General features: G+C 39.6%; 1 protein-coding gene across 5 annotated transcripts; it reads left to right on the top strand.

The window, feature by feature from the left end:
* The first annotated feature begins 5,242 nt into the window (after positions 1-5,242).
* Positions 5,243-12,734, top strand: LOC124214113 (uncharacterized). Of its 5 annotated transcripts, none has more exons than XM_046616133.2 (6): positions 5,243-5,797; positions 7,293-7,364; positions 10,055-10,271; positions 10,453-11,273; positions 11,948-12,117; positions 12,331-12,734. In XM_046616133.2, the coding sequence occupies exons 3-6, from the start codon at positions 10,070-10,072 to the stop codon at positions 12,371-12,373; spliced, it is 1,236 nt and encodes a 411-aa protein (XP_046472089.1). In that variant the 5' UTR covers positions 5,243-5,797; positions 7,293-7,364; positions 10,055-10,069; the 3' UTR covers positions 12,374-12,734. The 5 variants fall into 5 exon arrangements, 4 of the variants coding, with proteins under 4 accessions (XP_046472089.1, XP_046472087.1, XP_046472088.1 ...); XM_046616131.2 differs by having other exon boundaries at positions 5,259-5,797; positions 11,961-12,117; XM_046616132.2 differs by lacking the exon at positions 7,293-7,364 and having other exon boundaries at positions 5,260-5,797; positions 11,961-12,117.
* The last annotated feature ends 6,005 nt before the right edge of the window (positions 12,735-18,739 follow it).

The raw sequence follows: 18,739 nt of genomic DNA, 5'->3' as shown, positions 1-18,739 counted from the left end.
AAAATAATTTCGGTATGATGCAGGGAACGGCCCAAGTATACAATTATAGGTACAAATAGACGCGACGTCAGAATTCGTTAACACGCGGCGACGAAAGGTACGGGTAAAATCGGAGCACAGAAATCGTGAGGAAAGGCGCCACCCTCGAGGTGAACCGGCACCAGGATTGCACCCTCGGAATATTTACGAATTTGTGGAATCCGAAGGCTGCGGCCGGCGGGGCGCGGAGCGGAGGTCGGCTAACAATAAGATGGATCGCCGGGGCCCGATGAAGGTGGCAGTTGATGGGTGTAAACGGTAGATAAGATCGAGCAGGAGTTCCCCTATAGATCTGCCGACTCCTATTTCGAAAAGTCTCTTTTGGTCGCCTTTCGACGGTGCGGCTGTCCGTCTACCCCCTTTCATCTGCACCCCGTCGCGTCGCACCCACGATCCCCTTATGCATCTACCGGGCTTTTAATTATCTCGAAAAGCTAAGACAAAGGATCTCAGCTTGAACGGCAAAAGGACAGACCCGAGAGACAGTTGAAAAAGGTATACGTATACCCCAGGGGACAAAGGTTGCTGGCTTATGACGCGCGTTTGACATCCGAACCGTATTCCTTACAACCGCCGATACACCTTCGGCAAGACGCCACCCTTGCTACCAATTTTATTTCCTTTTAAGTCCTTTTATCGTGGCGAACTCTTATTTCGATGGCTGATCCATCAAGTCCTCGTTATTATCGACCTCGATCTATATCGCAAATGAAATCCACTTCGTCTGGTACGTCACACATCATTCGAACAAATATCATCGTGACACTGTCTCCATCCTCCTGCAGGACAACGAAGTTTCGAAATCGGCACTTGATGCGCAAGCTTGTCACTTTCAGAGTAGTCGGTGACGGTACGACCAAAGAAGTATTCTGGTTATCGTACAAGTAACTCATCTGCTCCGTCATTCCTTTTCATTTTACTTATTTATAATACGTATAAAATACTGCGACGCGCCCTACGACAAGGTCTTCCGCCCGCTACATATGAGAATAATCCACCAAGTCATTCCGTTCCCTTCGAAGCAATTTTCTTACAACCGCCGCGGCTTCGGGTCGACACAAAGCGGCCGCTATCCGCAGCATCAGTGTCCGATACCAGACTCAGGTGACATTTGTTACTCGGCGGAGGTGACCGAGGTGCCCAAGGTGCCCGGGGTGATCGAGGGGCCTCTTATTAAGCTGGGGCTACCTCCAGGTCGACGGCGGAGGCGCGTTTGACAGGCCGCTTCGATGACAGCAAATATTTACAACGTCATGCCCGTCGGACTGGGAGTTCCGTTCCTGCCTCCGTGGCTCGAACTTCTTCGCGTTTCCCTCGCGTGTCAACGCGGGACCGATCGACGTAACTTCGCGAGCAAATATTTGAACACCAGCTTCGACTGGCGTGGAATACTTGACTTTTATTGTTGGATTCAACCTTTTTTCTGGTGGATATAAATTGATGCTCCGGTTAATGACGACGGTTTATACAGTAATGTTCTGTAGAATAACTTTCGACTCCAATGGTAGTGCTTACATTTTGTGATACGTTCCATTCGTCACTGTACTGAAACAATCAACATTTTGAATAATGACGACGAATAAGTATAATTGTCTGATGACAAATCAAGTACTTGCCTATTAACCATCGTTTTTTTTTTTTTTTTTTTTTTTTTTTTAATGCACTACAAGTATTTTGAATCATTTCAAACAGTATCTACTAAAATTGGACGAATGTGAACAGCGCTCTCGAAAGTGACCACAAAATTTTGTGACTGCAAAAAGTTCTATGAAAAGTGACAGTCTCTCTCCAGTTGTGTTCTAATTTTCACTCATCTTGGATTGTAAGAAAAATACGGTGTCGACTTATACATAGACTACAATTTTTTGTCAATACAACACTATTTAACGTTTAGTTTTGGAATTGATCATTAAAATTGTTTTACAGTAGTCCACGCAAGCCGATCTTGGACAATATTTAACACCGCCATTTCTTACCGTATGATATAAGGCACCCTGAGATTCTACTGCAGGCACTTGGTAAAGTGAACCACGTACAATGACAAGGTAATTTGACTTTAGCGATCTGAATTACAGTCCTGACCCAAATTCCATCGTATCAGTTACTGCGGTGAAATTCGAGGACTGCCAAATCCATCGGGAGTCCCGCTGCGATCGGATTAGGATGCTAAGCGATGTCCTTCATTCTCAGGATAATGCTTGTAGCCCGACGTGCCCACGACGATCATTGTTCTACAATTACCCGAAGACAAGCTACCTGCCCCGGGGAGCTTTGGGGCACGAGCACGAGCAGGTATCATTGCTCGACGAGAAGTTACGGGTAGGTACACAGTTGTGTACATTCACTCACCAACGTCCCGAAGCTAAACGCGCAGGAGCTGCAGTAAGTATGGCAAACGTTTGCGGCTTACGAAACCCGCCCGGCTTAGGCCCGGACTCAAAGCCCGAGATGAGCCTATTGGTGTAATTTCGTCGCAATTATCATCAGCTGAGATAACTACGGCGTTCGGACAATGATTGCACGGTTGGCATTTCTCTCAGTGTGCAGGGCTCGACTGCAGCTATAAGGAATATTATAGGTACATATTGGTTAAGCTTATCTACGCTCGAGGTAATTCCGACAATGACTGTAACGTTATTATTTAACGAATACAACTGCCTCGTATTCTCACTGCTCCAGAATGCAGAGCAGTACCAATCGGATTATACGCCGCGTTACACTCTCTGCAGTTACGCTTGTGTACCTGTCGTAAATTTCGTAAACGCCAATGGGAGAAAATATCGCCAGCTATGTACTTTCGTATCTTGGGAACCTTAAGATATTGTGACATGCAGGCCGATGGAAAAATTGTGCGTAAGTACTCATGGGAATTTCAGATGAACCACTCGCATTTACTTAACTCGGGTAAGACGTTTCAAAAATCTGCCACACGCCAGATGCAATGGAGAAACTTGCACGTTATACGTATAAGTGACTGGGTCATTCTTCGCCAAGTTTTTTCAGCTCCGACCCAATAAACACACACCAGTATAAATTTCGTATATGAAACGTCGAAGTCGTTTAATAATGGTATAAGTATAAAATTCAACCGTATCACATATACTGTAATATTTCGGATGGATATTATTCGTATGATTACTCTGTTTATTATGCGTATTTCATTATACAGAAGTTTAAAATACGTATTATTATAGCAAAAGCAACGTATAGTATATTTGTTCATTATTCGTACGAAAATCGTTTAAAACTTATATGTTTAACGATGTTGGTACTCCATCTTTCAACGTTTTATCAGAATCGTTTCATTTGAATTTACAAATTACGAGCTATTAACGTTCACGAAATTCGTTTATGATTTTGGTAATCACAACATATAATATTCATTCATGACACAACTGCCAGCAACTTTAATTAGACGTTTATCATACTTCCTATTCACCATTGCACAGCAGTATATTGATTGTTTTATGAACGTATATCTTCGACTATTATAATGTACGTTTTATTGGTATTTCTGATCTACGCGTGATAGACGTTTATGAAATTCATTTTCAATCTTGGTGTCTACAACATCTATATATATATATATTAGGGTGTGTCGAAAATGAACTTTTTTTTTTTCTTCGCTCCTACCACTCAAAACTTTAGGTTTTGACATTAAAGAGGTCCTCGTTCAAGGAGGGCGCTGTAGCTTGAAGTTTAGAAGTCGCTCAACGAGGATTTAGGTTTCCCATCTAATTAACACGTAAAAAATATTGTTTTTCGTTCAAAATGATGTCAGGCAACCATAAAATTGGCGATGTCTGTATTTCTTGGCTTATTTGAAAGCATGACTCATCCCCTAAACGATGATAGGTCGTTTTTCGACTTACCTTGTTCCAATTTTTTTTTACGCCACTTTTCGACCACAATAGTCACTTTTTCAAGTTTACAAAGTCTCCAAGGTATCAATGAGTCCAAAATGAATTGCTACAAGTATTGATTCTTGATTCGAATATAAATAACCAATTCTAAAAATTGGTAAATTCCGTATCTTCAATTTTATTCAAAAAACCATGTTTATTTTGAGAAATTTTGTATGTTTCACTAATTTTTGGAATTGGTTATTTATATTCGAATCAAGAATCAATACTTGTAGCAATTCATTTTGAACTCATTGATACATTGGAGACTTTGTAAACTTGAAAAAGTGACTATTGTGGTCGAAAAGTGGCGTAAAAAAAATTGGTACAAGGTAAGTCGAAAAACGACCTATCATCGTTTAGGGGATGAGTCATGCTTTCAAATAAGCCAAGAAGCACAGAAATCGCCAATTTTTTGGATGCCTGACATCATTTTGAACGAAAAACAATATTTTTTACGTGTTAATTAGATGGGAAACCTAAATCCTCGTTGAGCGACTTCTAAACTTCAAGCTACAGCGCCCTCCTTGAACGAGGACCTCTTTAATGTCAAAACCTAAAGTTTTGAGTGGTAGGAGCGAAGAAAAAAAAAAGTTCATTTTCGACACACCCTAATATATATATATATATATATATATATATATATATATATATTGTACATTCATCATACAACTACCAGCAACCCCAATTAAGCGCTTAATTATTGCGGTTTTCCACTATTGCACAGAAATATATTCATCGTTTGATGAACGTATTTTTTCAACGATTATTGTTCACGTTTTACTGCTACTTGTGATCTACGTTCAATAACCGTTTATGAAATTTATTCAATATCGGACTATTTTCAAGATACATTGAATTGTATAATATGTATATTTGATCAAATGGGTTCATACTTGTTTTACTTCAACACGATTGAGGAAAATTCAACGTTGAGTACAATATTCAGATTATGAACGCACTTTTAGTATTCATGTATGCGGAACCGCCTGATGCCAAGCGGTGGCCAAATCAGTTGATTATCTTATAATTAGTTTCCGAAAAATGGACTTTAATTACCCGTTATTTTGATGCCAATATTATGTGGTAACTAAAGCTGAACACTGATCTTGTATTCATTTACCGGTGCATGGAACATAGATATAACCAATAAAAGGAAGAGAATAAAGAAGTGTCCGAAACGTGAATAATTTCGTACCAAGAATAATAATTTATTGTACATTTTTATAATTATTTCACAATATTGGTTATCATATTATAATATATTAAATCTCATTATTTGGCACGAATTACGTCAAGACTTCAATATCTTGTATGAGTACTTGCTAAAACAAGCGTTCATCATATCCTGTCGCATTTTTAACGTCGTTTGTACGTTTATTTTTCGCGCTATTTTATCGGAGTTCTGTGCGTTATACATTGTGTCACTACTGATATATTATTCTCCTGCTCTGGTGCGTCAGCGTCGGTAACGCTGCAAGCTAGAGTAAGAGCGCAATAATTATATGTAGAGACAGAACTTATCCCATGGACCGCGCATTCATACAGTAAGTGTAAGTATAGCGAGTGGTAAGACAAGGACAGCTCGGAATAACACGGGCATATATGGCAAAGTTGATTCCCTTTTGGGCACGATCTCTCTGTCGCTCTTGCGTCTCCTCTATCTTTGTCTTTGTCTGGGAGCCTATATTCATCCCCACCCTTGCAACTGGCCTCAGGCGCTGGTTATGGCGTTATTCGTCAACCGAATGCGGAGGTGCTCGGATCGATCGGTGATCGTGTAGCAAAAAAGGTGAGAAGCTATTGTTAATCTGCGGCCTAGACGGAAGAAGCAAATTCGTCATTAAATAACGCTGGTAAGTACAACTACATATTTTTCCAAATATGGTGGTATTTTGTCTTAATACATCGAGCATTCTTGGTTGAAAAAATAATGTGTTTTGCAACTCAAATTCTGTCTCTTCTGTATTTTTTTCTTTCCTTTCTTTTCTTTCTTCAAAAGAAACTATGTGTAATGTTCTGCGTCTTTTTCTCTAAACCAAACGATGTACCATAAAAATATGGAATAGTTTATTGTTTATTATATAACGTTCATGAATATTTTTGAACTGTTTTTAAACGTTATTTATATGTGTTAAGTTTACTATGATACGTATATTATAGGTTAATTATATTAGTTCTTGTCGAATTTGAGGAAAACTTCATGTTAATAATCATCCCATGTGATCATGCGGTTATTAGTAACTTTTGCTCTGTATTGTTTGAAATCGGTTTCGTGTTTATTATTTTTTTAGATACCGTTTCAACATATCTATAACATACATATGAACTCGTAGCATCTTCCAAAGTAACAAAGTATAGTAATACAGCCACGTAAATATTTCTGTGCCATCGAAATCACAGAAATATTATTTTGACAATATTTTTTATTTTCTTTTCCCTTCAATTGAAAATAACAATTATTATCCATCAGAAGAAGACGGTCATGTTAGACAATAGAGACAATAGAGAAGATCCGTAGCAATAAAGCTTTTTCACCAGTTAGTGCAACAACTTATATAGAGGTTTATTAAAAATTATGTATTTTGATCCAAAATTCTGTTTTGTGTATATTTTCTTGGATTTGGGCTGAATAAATATTAAAAAGGGATTTGCACCTGAATAATTTTGTAAACACTGGTAAAAATAGTGGTCATCTACCCATCAAACGTATATAATACGCAGGAAATTCGTAACAAGTAATTTTATTCCATTGGATTTGACTTTGATCTTTACCGATAAACGTATAGTATACTCATGATTTACGTTCAGTAGTAGGCGTCATGATATACTATTCGAAAAGTATTAGAATATAAGCAGGACATCGGCCCAGAATTGGTTCAACGTTAAACTACGATCTTGTTTAATTTGTAGTAACAATAAATAGCGATACATAGAACTATAAGTACTATAGAATAATAATATTAGTAACAGTACTATCTAGTCCTGAAATATATCACGATTCCTACTACTGAACGTAAATCATGAGTATACTATGCGTTTATCGGTAAATGTCAGAGTCAAATCCAATAGAATGAAACTACTCATTACCTGCGTATTATATACGTTCGATGGGTAGCTGACCACGTTTTTTATTCGTGTTTACAAAATTGTTCGGCTACAAATGCCTTTTTAATATTTATTTAGCCCAAATCCAAGAAAATATACACGAAACAGCATTTTTGATCAAATTACTTAATTTTCAATAAAATTTTATATAAATTGTTGCGCTAACTCGTGTAAAAGCTTTATTGCTATGAATCTTCTGTATTGACTCACGTACTACGTTCATTAGGTTCATTTAACTTTTAGTTTTCAGAGTGGTGTGCGGATATTTACGACAAATAAGGCAAGCACGTTAAAGCGTACATCATTTCTTGTCTGGTGTGTATTATTATTTAGTTTTATAACATGCCTCATGATTTAAAAGTTCTGAGTAAACGACATTTGCGTCGCAAAACAGCTATAAATACTCGTAAAGTATTACTGAGTATTGCAGGCAATAATTGTGCACTCGAGCACCTTACGAAATCACAATTAAAAGATGCTAGTCATGAACATGTGTCTTGTATCGGAGAATATGTGCACTCTATAGATAGCGATTATGATGTTGATCATATCCATCAAAGTAATGAACAGAATGAAGAAAACTCTAATTCGAACCGCGATAATAAAGATTTCAAAGACATCGAAAGTGACATAGATAGCATCAAAGCTACGTTGTACAGTTCTGAAGATAATTCAAGTTCCGTCAGCGATGAAGTGCATTTAGATGATGAAACGAACTTTGTTGAAAATTTGCGCGACTGGGCATCTTCAAATAACATCACACATAACGCGATCGATCAATTGCTAGCATTATTGAAACCAGCACATCCTATCTTACCCTTAAGTGCTAGGACTCTACTTCACACGTCACGACGTATTGAAACGTTAAATTTAGACAACGGAGAAATGTGTTATTTCGGTTTGGAGAAATGCTTGAGACAAAAACTCGAGTCAGGTCTCAAAAAAGGACTGTCACCTGAACATACGTTGCGAGTTGATTTTAATATTGATGGGATTCCCGTTTATAAAAGTAGCGGAACATCATTTTGGCCAATTTTGGGACGCAGTATTTCAATGATCGATGATAGCCCATTTGTAATTGGTGTTTATTATGGTACGGGTAAACCGATGCCACTATCTTCATATTTACGAGATTTAATTAAAGAAACGTCACGTTTAAGCACCAATGGTTTTGAGTTTAATGGCACCAAATACTTTGTCAGAGTTGGTTTATTCGCGTGTGACGCGCCCGCGAGATCTATGTTGAAAATGTGTTTAGGACATTCGGGTAAGGATGCTTGCGAGAGGTGTAAGATTCGCGCAGTTCATCTCAACCGTAAACTGTGTTATCCATGTGACACCGAATTCCAGAAGCGAAAAGATAGTGATTTTGTTGCACCTAGTGAAAACGATCGTCACGTTAAAGGACGTTCGCCTCTTTTAGATCTTTACGTGGGACTAGTCTCCCAATTTCCTTTAGATCCCATGCATTTAATCTACCTGGGAATTTTGAAGAGGTTGCTCCTTAAATACTGGGTCGAGGGTTCACGTGATTGCAAATTGTCTAAGGATATTTTGTTAGAAATTGAACGTATAATGAAACTATTGGCGCGATATGTTCCGGCAGAGTTTCCTCGAAAGCCCCGTGGATTTTTGGATTTGCATCGATGGAAAGCGACAGAATTTAGATTTTTCTTGTTATATTCCGGCCCTGTTGTAATGCGGGATGTGCTAGATCGAAAAAAGTACAAACATTTTTTATTATTGTCTGCCGCCGTGTATATTCTATCGAATACAGCCTTGTTCTCGCGTTTTCGAAACATCGCGCAAGATATGATCGAAAAATTCGTTACTCAAGGTGCTAAGATATACGGACAAAACTTTGTCGTATATAATGTACATTCGCTGCTGCATGTCATAGACGACGTAGAACGATTTGGCCCATTAGAAGAATACAGTTGCTTTGTGTATGAAAATCATTTGGGCCATTTGAAACGACTTATTCGATCGAAACGCTTGCCGCTGCAGCAGCTGAGTAATCGACTTGAAGAACTAAGTTCTATTCGTAAAACTAATTGTCAGGAAAAATTTATTCCTAAACCCAAATTTATTGGAAATTCTCGTGAATGTCAGGCTCTGGAAACGAAAAAATTCAAAATATCAATAAAAAGGCCGGATAATGTAGTAGCTTGTGGGACAGAAATATTAGTGATCAAATCAATCCTTTTCATTGCCGGAGAATATAGAATTATAGGTACTCCGTTCAAGTACAAGCGAGACCTTTATCAGAAACCTATTAAATCTTCCAAACTAGGGATTTTTTTCGTAAGAAGTTTCAACGTAGCGAAATCTTATCGCGTCGATGATATATTACATAAATTCGTCTGTCTTCCATTTAAAGATGGTTTCGCAGTAACTCCGATACTACACGAAATGAAATAAAATTTTTATTTTTTGTTAAACATCTCAACGAAACGAGCTCTCGACAAAAAACAGATGATGAACCTACGATTCTCGGCAATGTGTACGAGGAAGAGGGATTCGTTCAAGACATGTATAGTATGTCTATGTCTACCTCGCACACATTCCCGAGAATCGTAGGTTCATTATCTCTTTTATATTAAAAGTTTGCTTCAATTGAGATGTTTAGCAAAAAATAACATTATCGTATACCTATTACCATATACCGTATATGCCGAGTCTAATTTACCTAGTAGTCCAATATACCCAACTCTACCATATGTTCATAACATCACTTTTGAGCTGATTTATTATAGTTTTGTACGTCACATTGACGTTCAAGTATTGGTTAGACATGCGTTCCCAAAATCTTCATAATGTTTCATGATCGATTCATCTTTTAACTTATATACTACCTTGCATATTCCTATGTTGATGTCCTAATTAAAAACTTTTAAACTGGCACTTTTTGCTCAGAGTGGAATAAAAGTGCTTGAATTTTGATCAAATATAAATTTATACACCAGACTAGAGAATATGATACATTTAACGATGTTTTTACTCAGTCGTGCTGCAGAACTATGTATGCGGTGATTGAATTCTTGGTTGGCGAAGATAGAGAATGCGCATTGGTACCAGTTCTTTGGCTGGTCGAAAACAACACCCAATGTTACTGGCCACGGACAAAAACTGAAGATCATTTTACAAAACTTGTAAAATCAAAGGCTGCCTATGAAAAAACATGGCCAAAGTTTGCCATTCACAAAGTACTGCATACCGGAGGTGATTATTGGAACGTAGAACTTTTTTTTACAATTGTATACGGATTGAATGTTTCAATCATATTAATTTTCACTTGGATAAGAGTTACGACGATATATTTTGATCATATTGTACATTTGTGATTAATTTTGCTAATCAATGAGCATTCGGTATTGATTGATATTCCTTGATTAACTAACAGATGACTACCACGACACCGAAGCAACGATGGCGCGCCTACTGGAGCTGGGCACGTCCGATGAATCCGGAATAATTCGCAACATCGCTAAAAAATCCACTGTAATACCTCAGCAAGATATTACCAATGACGTGGACGAGAATGAAGCTACGAACAGTGATGATGTCGAACCTGAGCCGCAAAAGAAAAAACGTAAACACAAAACCGACAAGAAGAAGGCTAAAAATCGACACGTTAGTAACAAAAAAAAAAAAACGAAGCGTTCTCGTGAAAGTTCAAGTAGTTTAGGTTACACCTCTTCAGCTGACGAGAATTTGCCACCGTCCGAAGTCGATGAATCGACTTCTAACCGTAATAAGAATACTCGCTACATTAACTCAGCCAAAGGATCTACCAAAAATCAGACACCAAAGAAAAACTTGGCCCACAAGATCGTACAGCACCAGTATAATGATAATTCCCATGAGTCACCGAATCAGTTGTCTGGATATGAAACATCAAATAGAAACATTTCTAGTAGGATCATCAGGTCTACCACGCAATATGACTTATCAAGATCCTTTTCACAACTTGAACCTTCAACCCCGACCACATCACGCGAACAGAATACCTTTGAAGAAAAAACTCTGCAGTATTTAGAACACATTAAATCCTACACTGAACAAAACCATCTGCTACTACGTAAAATCTTCTCAAAACAGAAGGAAGTCAGCATCGACGTAACAAAGAAACCAGCCGAATTCCCAAAACTTCCTCTTAACTCCATGGAAGACTTCTCCAACCTCGAAAATATCCTGAAATCCGAAGAGCATCGAACTTATTTAGTGAGTAGACCTTGCAATCATATTCAAAATATGTATGTCATGACATACGGATAGGTACTAATACCGAGCGTATTCTTCAATGAGGGCCAACCCCCTCCCTAGCGCAAACCAACACAGGCACATGAGGCTCGGCCGGGAGGGGATAGAATGCCAGTGGCCATGTTAGTCTCCACTCGACCGAACTTCACGTACGCGTCATGTGCCTGAGTTGGCTTAGCACTAGGGAGGGGGTTGTCTCTCATTGAAGAATACGCTCGGTATGTGTTGACTGCAAAGGAATAATGAAAATTACTACAGGCATACAGAATTGCGGTTCGTAACGTTTTAACCCTCTCGGACCGTATGTTGCTTCTACGCAACACGCACTTTGAGGCTTCATAAAACTGTATCGGTCGCAAGGTCAGGGTTCTAACTGCATAGTTCCATTAAGCAAGGTCAGATGGCCTTATAGATACTCCTAAACCCTGAGGTAAACTGCTTTCACCCATCGAAATATCAATATGGTGAGAGATTTTCATTCAACATGAAATCGGTCTCGGTCTGATCGAGAGGGTTAACGTTAAAAAATGCTGAAAAAATATTAGGAATCGACAATCTCCAACTAGTCAAAATTGTTATCGATGTTGATAACAGTAAGAATATTTTGAATTCAATTCGACATTCATTCATTTTAGTATTTTGTTGCAGACCGGGAAACTGGCTTCTGTTGGAGGGACAAGCGGTCGCCAATGTGTGTTGGCTATAATGAGGTCACTACTCACAAACGAATTAGCGATGCAATTCAATTGGGCAGGGAGGGACAAAGTCCCATTTCAAAAGACATTGACAATGGAAACTGTTTACGGTAATGAATAATTCATGAAATTTTCGAGAAACAGTTATTACTTGGATTTATCGTGTGAAAACAATATTATTCACACATTATTATTCAAATTATGCAAACTGTTAACTTTTTTCCCAATATATTCGAGATTCATCACAATTTACATTGAAATTATTCCTTATCAGTTATCAATATCGTGATATTGTACCTTCCTTTTGATGTATTTTTTCTCAGAGGCTGTGAAACAAACCTTTCTTGGCAAGAAGGAAATTGGTGATGCAACCGAAACCAGTGTTTCGTGTGCCGTGAAAGACTGGTTAAAACTAGCTCGATCACGGCATACCTATGTACGAAAGAAGGGCTAAGAAACTGTGGTAAACGTCAACTAATTTTAAAAACAGTCATATAAAAGTACAAATCATACAGGCATATAAATATTTCTGATATAAGTGTAATATTCTTAGCGTTTTCTGTTAGTTGTAACTACCGTGAAGACGAAAGTATAGTGTAGGTTGAGCTGTGTCTATGAGCTACAAGATGTACCTTTTTTTTTGATAAATGAGTATTTATAGATATAAGATATTTGTGTAACGTTCTAACAAAGATATAATAAAATCGATTCACATATATAAACTAAATTCGTACGCTTTCTAACTCAACCCAGACTTGTTTCTAGCTAACGTGAAATGATCTTCCTCTATAGCAGTGTACTATATACGCTTTCAATTACACATCCAAGATACGTTATGTATTCAAGTCTAGAGGTCCAATTAAAAACGTTTTTTAACACTGTATAATATTCGTTTAGACATAAATAATGAAAGATTAAAGCGTCATTAACAGAAAACATTTTGTCACGTTAGTTAAACGGACATTGTCAACACATTTTAATAGAAAAAATTTCCTTCATAATTTGAGTTTTAAAACGTACTTGCGAAACGTCTCTTAGTAGTCATCAATATCCAAATATTAGACGATTACCATAAATATTAAAATAACGGATTTTCGATACGTTTTATCAACAAATTGAGATACGATTTATAAATGTTTGGTTTCAAACGTATAAAATTTGCATATGAACAACTATCGTAAGACGTCCACCAAAAACGTTTAATAAACCGAAATCACGGCGGACATTCTTCGCAATAAAATACGTAGGTGCTGCACGTTTATTCTACAGAATAAAACGTTCTTTTTTGACGAATTTCATACGCTTTATATACTGGCATTGTTTATTGGGGAAGGAACATATTTGAGAAAGTAAGGCGCGATCGAGAATAGCGTTATTAAAATTGATAAAAATTGAGCGTTGTGAACTACAACGGAACAATTTTAGTGCTAAATTCGTTAATTCAGAATCGGATAGTGCTAGTTATCCTCTACGTAGAAGTCCAAATCGCATTTTCATCACAGAGTACCGAAATCTCGTGGTCCCGAACCAACGAAGAGCAGTTTTCACGTGTGAATACGGTTGCTCGTCGAATATAGAGACGAGGATTCCTAGACTGCTGGGTTCCGCGCGACGCGAGGTGCACGATGAGGAGGCTGCGGTCGGTTGAACTCGTTCCGGGTAAGTTGGCGGTGTCAAAGACCCCCCGTCAGGGTATCGGTTACGCTTAAGCCCCGGTTAAAAGTTCTTTCGACGAGGCGGATTTTACGGGGCCCGAACGTCCCTCGGCCCGAAGCCTAGGACTCCGGGCTCTCGGGCCTTACGAGAGCCCGCTGACGGTGGCGCCAAGGAGATCCGTATCTTGGCGCGAGTCCCTGGGCCCAGAGCCGCGCTCGTCAAAGATACCATCTAATTCCGATTCGTCCGTGTAGCTTAGGCGCAGCCTTTGGGCTTCCAGGCCGTGCGGGGCCCTGCGCTCTTCTCTCTTAGGTATGTACCTGTTCCTTGGGCCTGCGGTGTGCGCGGCCCAGCGCCCTCTCTTATATATTGTACATATTTATACGCGTGTTGCGCTCACGCCGTTGCTTCTGCTCGTATGAATGCGGAGGCGCGCAATTACGTGGCGAATGCGTGTCGAGGCGAAGCTATCAAACTTGTAACCGGAGTACCGCGGATATTGGCAGAGGGTGTAAAGTACACCTTGCAGAGGCTGGTGATCCAAAAATTGGGCACTCTTTATTCATTTTACATATAATAAGGATTTATCAAATTGTCATATTTGTAAGTTATGAAGACCTGTTACAACGAGCAAAAATATAAAATATGGAAATTGTTAACTAAACCTTAAATATCGATGCTTCAATATTGTTAAAAACCGCGTTGATTTCTTCGATTTCGCTCTGCGGTGGCACATTTTAAACCATCTCTAAGCGATTTAAAACCAAGCATCGTTGTTCATAATTTCTGTACTGTCTATTTTTTTTTTTTTATGCTTAAAGAGATCTTCAGAGCCTGCGAACGTAGCGATTTGATAAATCTTCAATGCACGATTCACTCGTAGTAAAATTAATAAGGGTACGGATTGTCGGATCACCAACCTTCCTAAATGGCGTCTCACGTGCAGGAACAGCAGCAGTCGGCATATCGATACCGGAGATCTTAGTTTTACCTCTATCTGGGTATCCCTTACCTTCTATGTCCGACAAAACGTTTCCATGTTAAACTAGAATCGGTAGGCATAAGGTACCCCGGTGGCACTCCCTCTGATTTTATATAACCATTTGTAAGCCGAATCGCCTATTTGGCACGCTTGTTTATTACTAATTTATGCTTCTCGAAAATGTTTATGCTTCCTAACCGCTCGGCGCTCCTCGCTAGGTCAAGCGCGAGATAACATTCGGGTAATTAGCCCGGTCTCTGCGTGGCTGCATGCAAAGGGAGATATTATTCTTACACTTCGACGCACACCGATTTAGCCGCATTATCGTTTTAATATCATCGTGGATTTGAAGAAAATCTTCTCCGATTTGAATTTAAACGCTTTCCTTTTAAACTATTCACACCCTTAATCGAAGTGCACGCTTATTGCTGAAATAAGATTTATACGTATGGATGAAGTATATTTCTCAAGTGGATCGAGTACTTTTCTTTCCGTCTCTATATAATTTACGAAACCGTGACAGGTTGAACAAGTAATAATTCATTTAGGAAGAAAATTGTAGTCAGGACACATCTCAACGTCAGAAAATAATCAAGGAATGTATAAATTTCGATTCTTATTACTCGGTCTGCTTTGGATTTACATTCTCGTACTTTTCAGCCTCTGAATCGCCGCGCATATCGAGCCTTTATTTTACTCTTACTTCTGCTCAGTCCTGAACATTTCACATAAATTTAATTTTCTAGGAAAATTTGCTTCCATCGTTTGAATCAGTGATCGTGGGCTAACGAAATTCAGAAGCATCGGTAGCTGGCCGCAGCGTTACAAGTTGAATCATGTCAAAGAGAGTTGTCGTACGACGGAAACCGAGTCAGAACGAGATATAGAAACGCTTATGGTTATACCGTAGAAAATATATCTTTGAGGAATACAAATGTCCGATTTAAGCGCGGCGCGACTCATCTGCACGAGAAACGGTTCCCGCGGTGTCTTCGGTCCCGAATTTTGAGGCTGCACCGAATTTTAAATTTTAATGCCTTCGTCCGCATTGAAATTATACAATGAATTCTCTGGGGGGATCTCACGCGTTATACGCAGGCGGGAAGCGAATCTCGTCGGTAGTATATACGTATAAAATTACTTAAGAAACGTTTCGTCTGTGCGAGTGTAGTGTTAATACCGTATAAGTTGCCTTGTGTACTTTCTCCCATGGGGCGATTGGTGTCGACCTTGTCGCTTCGTTCCTCTCTGTTCCCTCTTTGGTAAATACTTAAATAAAAGGAATTGTCCGTCGCGGCGGTTCCACATTTGGTATACTGTTTAATTAATATATATGTTGTATAAGCCCGTAGTCGTTAAATATATAGAGGTCAAGAATTATCGCTGCTTCCAAATTCAATGATTAACAGCACAGTTAACACAGATGATATTATACAGTAGGTATATGTACCTGCGTAGCCCAAAAAAAATCGTTAAACACACGAGTACACGCACGGATACCTGACACATACGTGAGTTTTTAATTACCTCGGTAATTATTGTTGTATATGCGAGATGAGGAGTTGTTTGATCGAACGGTTTGTTATAAGTCGAGACGCTACCTAAACGCGGCATCATTACCAGCAGTACCTATTCTCAGAGGAGTTTGCGACGGTGAAAAAATAAAATACTTTTCCTCCAGCCGCCTCCGAGTGATTTTTAAACTGAAACTTTGGGATAACGAGATAACTGAGCCGCGACGCTTCAGGTTTGATTTTCGTGGCATGAATGAAGACATTTCGCTCATTGCGCCAGGTCGTCCGCAGGTGATACCGACCTGGAAACAGGTCTTGCATTTAGTGCGGTGGTATGCAGGCACAGAAACCGGCACCGGGTAATGGGTGACGTGATTCGAGTATCACGCGCGTATAGCTTGTGTAAAGCCGGCGAGACGAGCGGCGAGAATAGATAGAAGGACAGATACCTAGAGCGGGTGGGAAAGGAAGGAGAGAAGATCAAGACTGCGGGGGGAGGCGGGAAAGCGGGAAAGGAGATGAAACTTCGTCTTCGTCGGTGCTTTTGCCGCGACGCCCCGCGGCGCGCGACATGCTCCAGGCTCGAGCGCCATTTAGCGTGAACCTGTCTGCCTCGAGCCGTAGAACTGCTCCTTGATTCCCGAAATCAAATCCTACGTGTCCGAGCATCGTCTCTCAGAGTTCTTCGGATCAAGCAAGCCGATAGAGGAAGTTCCTTGACCAAAAGTCTACGGCTTTCGTTAATTTTGTTGCGAGATGGTCGATGTATACATTGCGTATTTATCGAATTGACGTGTTGCTCAGCTACGAGGGCTAGAAAATATAACTCGAATTGTTGAGAAAAGTTTAGATATCGACGCTTCATTTTGTTAGAAAAAACTATTTTATGCAAAAATACTGTGACGTATGATGTTATTTATTTAGGAGTTGATTCGGTATTCAACATGATCAGAGCAAAGTATTTCAATGAATTGCAGAAAATAATTTCTTGAATTAAAACTGTGAGTGAAGTCGAATAAACGTACCAGATTTTTGACCATTAAATTGAGATGAAGCATCGACACCTCGGCTTTTGCTTATAATTCGAGTATCACCGATCTTTGTGTATTTAAAGAGATAGTTTTAGCTCAGGAATATAATAATTTAATAAATACTCATAGCACGACCATCTCGTTATGAAATTAATAAAAGACACCGAGTTTTGGCCGATCAACCTGTTTAAAGTTGTGCGATCTTAACATCTCGACGCAATTGAATCAATGGAGTCGATTTTCAAGTTCCCGTCGAGGATTTATTGCGACGTTAACGAGCATTCGAGGATCATACCTTCAGCATTGAACCCATGGTGTGGAATGCGGGAAAATGCGAAATTCTGTGAAAACGATTCTATACCATAAGGTAGATACGTTTTTCCGACAATTTACTTCACCTCGGTACACATTTATCCCCACTTCTGACACCGGTAACAGTATAAGAATTGAACGGGGACTCAACCAGTCTTGAGACACGCTCGTAAAATCTCGTTCGAACAGCTTATATACGGGATCCGCATCGAATGCATTTATATTTGCACGGCACGTGCATAATTGCTCGGAGCATAACTCGAGTATGCTAATACCGAAGGAATGGTAATCAATGGAATTGTCTAGGCGAGATACACAGTAATAATTCGGTATTGGGTGTAGAATTGCGCAGGCTGCGACTTTCTCAGTTCAAAGACTCTAATCGGCAAAATATCGGTAAGGAGTGACTATAGCATGCTCTCAAGGATCATTTTTTTTATTACCTCCAAGAAAATTTCAATATCCCCCCGCTTCTCGGACACTCGAGTCAAGTCTTGTTCTTACAGTTTTCCATTCAACCGTTGTTAAGATGCACGAGGACTCGACCAAATAATGACGCGGATACTTACTATTGAATACATTGTAGGTTTAACACCCTTTCATCCCAGGACACTAATTTTCTTTTACAGCCGTGACTGAAGGTGGACTCGGGTGACTTGGAGGGGAACGGACGGCGCCAGAAGTGTTGTTTTCGTCTAGGTAGAGGTACAAACTATGGTATCTGCCGCGTCCTAAGCCACTCGTTAATCCGAGTCGCTACCGCGTTGCTTTGAGTGGGACTTTCGGGCCCCGGTGAGAGGAGAGGAGAGGAGAGGAGATCGGGCCCCCGATGATTAGGGATTGTTTACTGCGCTAGACACGGATCAATGACGCTTCCGTGGAGGCTTTATTGCGGGACACGCCGTAAAAATTGGTATTTTGGGGAGCTCGGGGTAACCGACTCAAGGGACTTAACATATGGCTAGCTGAATTTTTCGGTCCTATTTAACATAACGCCGGGGCCCACCTGCTACGCGGTGGAAACTCGCTGTTATATATTACGTATATCCAAATATATCGAGCGCGTCGTCGAAGCACGGAAGCCGACTAGAAAAAGGTCTTATGGAATAATTTCCCATTGTTTTTCATGTCGTTTTCTCCATTTTGCCTTCAGTGCTTCGATCTGAAAATTCCACTTCATTGAAAGCTTTCTCCGCCCAGGAGGGAAACCGACAGTCTTGGTTCACCATTGTACATT

The sequence above is a fragment of the Neodiprion pinetum genome, chromosome 3 (assembly GCF_021155775.2).
Source record: "Neodiprion pinetum isolate iyNeoPine1 chromosome 3, iyNeoPine1.2, whole genome shotgun sequence".
Taxonomy (NCBI): Eukaryota; Metazoa; Arthropoda; class Insecta; order Hymenoptera; family Diprionidae; genus Neodiprion; species Neodiprion pinetum.
The sequence above is the reverse complement of the archived record's forward strand: the minus strand, read 5'-3'. Positions and strand labels throughout refer to the sequence as shown.